General features: G+C 57.5%; 1 protein-coding gene across 1 annotated transcript; it reads right to left on the reverse strand.

Moving 5' to 3' along the window:
- Positions 1-1,058: 1,058 nt before the first annotated feature.
- LBX1 (ladybird homeobox 1) lies at positions 1,059-2,143 on the reverse strand. The gene is made up of 2 exons (XM_035547867.1): positions 1,819-2,143; positions 1,059-1,558 (listed from the first exon to the last, which is right to left on the reverse strand). Exons 1-2 carry the CDS (start codon positions 2,141-2,143, stop codon positions 1,059-1,061), a joined length of 825 nt encoding a protein of 274 aa, XP_035403760.1.
- Between the last annotated feature and the right edge of the window lie 463 nt (positions 2,144-2,606).

Below are 2,606 nucleotides of genomic sequence, written 5' to 3' on the forward strand. Positions count from 1 at the left end.
AAAATTTGTACAATTCAAACAAAAACAGGTTTTAAATCTGTACATTTTTTTTTTTAATTTTTAATTTATAGCGTAATATTTAAATGTATCGATCTTGGGATTTGTTCTTTTTATTTCCGTAGCATGCAAAAAATTCTAAAAAGAGTAAAAAATAATTCTAGGATTTTTTTTTTAATTTTCTTTTTTTTTTTTGTTACCACCTTCATATCAAAAATACGAAAGGCAGCTTTTTAATAAAAGCACAACAATAGCAGAAAATGGTAAAAATAGCTTTTAATTGGTAAAATGAGGCAGAAATTGCATTGGAGACAAATCTCTATGCTCTAGGAAAAAAAGAAAGTATATATTTTTAAACTTGCATTATACCCCATCCCCAAGTTCCCAAGATTGCGAAAGGAAAAAAAAATGTTTTTAAAAAGAAAAAAATAAAAACAAAATTACTTCGTGCACATTTGAAACATGCAGGGAAAGAAAAGTGGCTGATTTCGTGTCGTCGCCGTTTTAAGCCTAACTTAAACCGCCTCTGAAGCGGTTCGTTTCGGAAGTCTTTGGAAACAGCCGCCCCCCCAGACATCTGGTGGGAGCCGAGTTTGTTCCAAGGTTACGCGCCTCCCTTATGGACGAAATAATCGTAATGGATGGATATTTTTTTTTTTGGAAAAATAATGAAAACCTCAAAAAAAGAAAAAAAAAAAGGTGGGGGAAGGGGGGAAAAAAAAAATCCAATATATACGTTTAAATATTTATACAGAAGCCGTCCGTAATTGCACCATTCCGAAGATGTGACAGGCGGAGGGATAGCGACTCTACCCTAAATTAATTTTCGCGTGACTGTGGGGGTGTGGGGGGGTGTTTGTGTGTGTGTGTGTGTGCCGGGCTGCTGCTGCTTATTGCTCTGACCGAGGAGGAGAAGCCGCCGGGCCGAGCCGTGCCGAGCCGTGCCGGGCCGGGCTGGGGGGGAGAGGGGGGGGGGGAGGCCGGTTTGGAGCCGTCGGGCGGGGATGGGGGAGCGGGCTGAGGGGGGCGTGGGGTGCGGGGGGGAGCCCGGCGGCCGCCCCTCAGTCATCCACGTCGATCTCCACGTCCTCCTCCTCCTCGTCCTCCTCCTCCTCGCTGTCCCGGCGGCTGCGGGGCCGCTCCGTGGGGGGCGAGGCGGGGCGGGGCGGCGGCGGGGCACCGGGCTCCCGGGCTGCGGGGGGCGGCGGGGGGGAGCCGGGCCGAGCCTTGCCCCGACCCTCGGTGCTGGGCTCCAGCTCGGCCAGGGCCACGATGTCCACGGCGGGGTTGGGGCCCAGCTTTTTGGCGGACTCCACGTCGGCCTTCATCTCCTCCAGGTCGCGTTTGAGCTTGGCGCGGCGGTTCTGGAACCAGGTGATGACCTGGGCGTTGGTGAGCCCCAGCTGCTGGGCGATCTGGTCCCGGTCCGCCGGCGACAGGTATTTTTGGTAGAGGAACCTCTTCTCCAGCTCGTAGATCTGATGGTTGGTGAAGGCCGTCCGCGACTTCCGACGCTTTTTCGGCGTCTGCCGCTGCCCGAAGATCGTCATCCCGTCCCTGCCTGCCGACGAGCCGCCACATTGCCCCCTTTCCTCGACGGCAACCCCCCCCCCCCCCCCCGCTCCTTCCCCTCCCGACCCCCGCCTCTCCGTGGGGAGGCAGCGAGGCTCAGCCTCCGCTCCTCCACCCCCGGAGCCGGCCGTCGTGGCCCAAATCCTCCCTTATTCCCCGCTCCGCCGAAAAACCCCAAATCCCCGACGGCGCCCCCGACCTTTCCTCCACCCCGACCCCGAGGGGACACCCCCGGGCGCTTCTCCTTACCTTCGGCCGCCTGCAGCACGCTGACTTCCAGCCCCTTGAAGGTCTTGCTGGCCAGCTCTTCCAGGGCGCAGAGAGGAGACGTTTGGGAGAGCAGCGGCCGGCCGGAGAGGGGCAGCCCGGCCGGGGGGTGCTTGTCGGCGGCGGAGAGCAGGTGGGCAGTCCCGCACAGCGCGTAACTCCTCCGCACCGACGGCTTGTTGAGGATGTCCTCGATGCTGAAGGGGGTGAGGGGCTTGTTGGAGTTGGCCGGCGGGGGGAGGTGATCCAGAGGGCTCCTCCGGCGTTCTTCCCCCGACGAAGGTTTGGCTTCTTCTTTGGAAGTCATGGTGGGGCCGGGCCGCGCGGGGCTGCCTTCCCCACCCGCCGCGGGGATGCGCTGCCGCGGGGAGAAAACCCCGGCGGGACCGCGGGGAAGAGGCGGAGGAGAGGGCAGCGAGCAAAAGTTGAAGCCCACCTCCAAGGCCGGCGGAGGAGCCCCGGTTCTGCCCGGGGAGAGCCACGTCGGGCGGCCGGCGGGGCGGCCGGGAGCGGAGCTGCCGTCGGTCCCTCGCCGAGAGGTGGTCCTGCCGCACCTCCTGTCCCAGGGTTTCGGGTCGGGGTTTTTTCCCTCTCTCTCTCTCTCTCTCTGTCCTCTCTCTCTCTCTCTCTGTTCTCTCTCTCTCTCTCTCTCTTCTCTCTTTTCCTCTTCCCAGCTGCTATTTTAAGAAACACCCCAAATCGCAGCACTTTCCCTGCCCTCCCCCCCCGAAACGAATGCCCCCCAAAATAATGAAAATTTAAAAAAAAAA

The sequence above is a fragment of the Cygnus atratus genome, chromosome 7, assembly GCF_013377495.2.
Source record: "Cygnus atratus isolate AKBS03 ecotype Queensland, Australia chromosome 7, CAtr_DNAZoo_HiC_assembly, whole genome shotgun sequence".
In the NCBI taxonomy this organism is placed as follows: Eukaryota; Metazoa; Chordata; class Aves; order Anseriformes; family Anatidae; genus Cygnus; species Cygnus atratus.

Bases quoted from the DNA above. Each gene is read 5' to 3' on its own strand.
- LBX1 (XM_035547867.1), bottom strand. From the start codon at position 2,143: ATGACTTCCAAAGAAGAAGCCAAACCTTCGTCGGGGGAAGAACGCCGG. The intron at 1,559-1,818 runs GTAAGGAGAAGC...GCTCGTCGGCAG, and splicing joins CGTGCTGCAGGCGGCCGAAG to GCAGGGACGGGATGACGATC.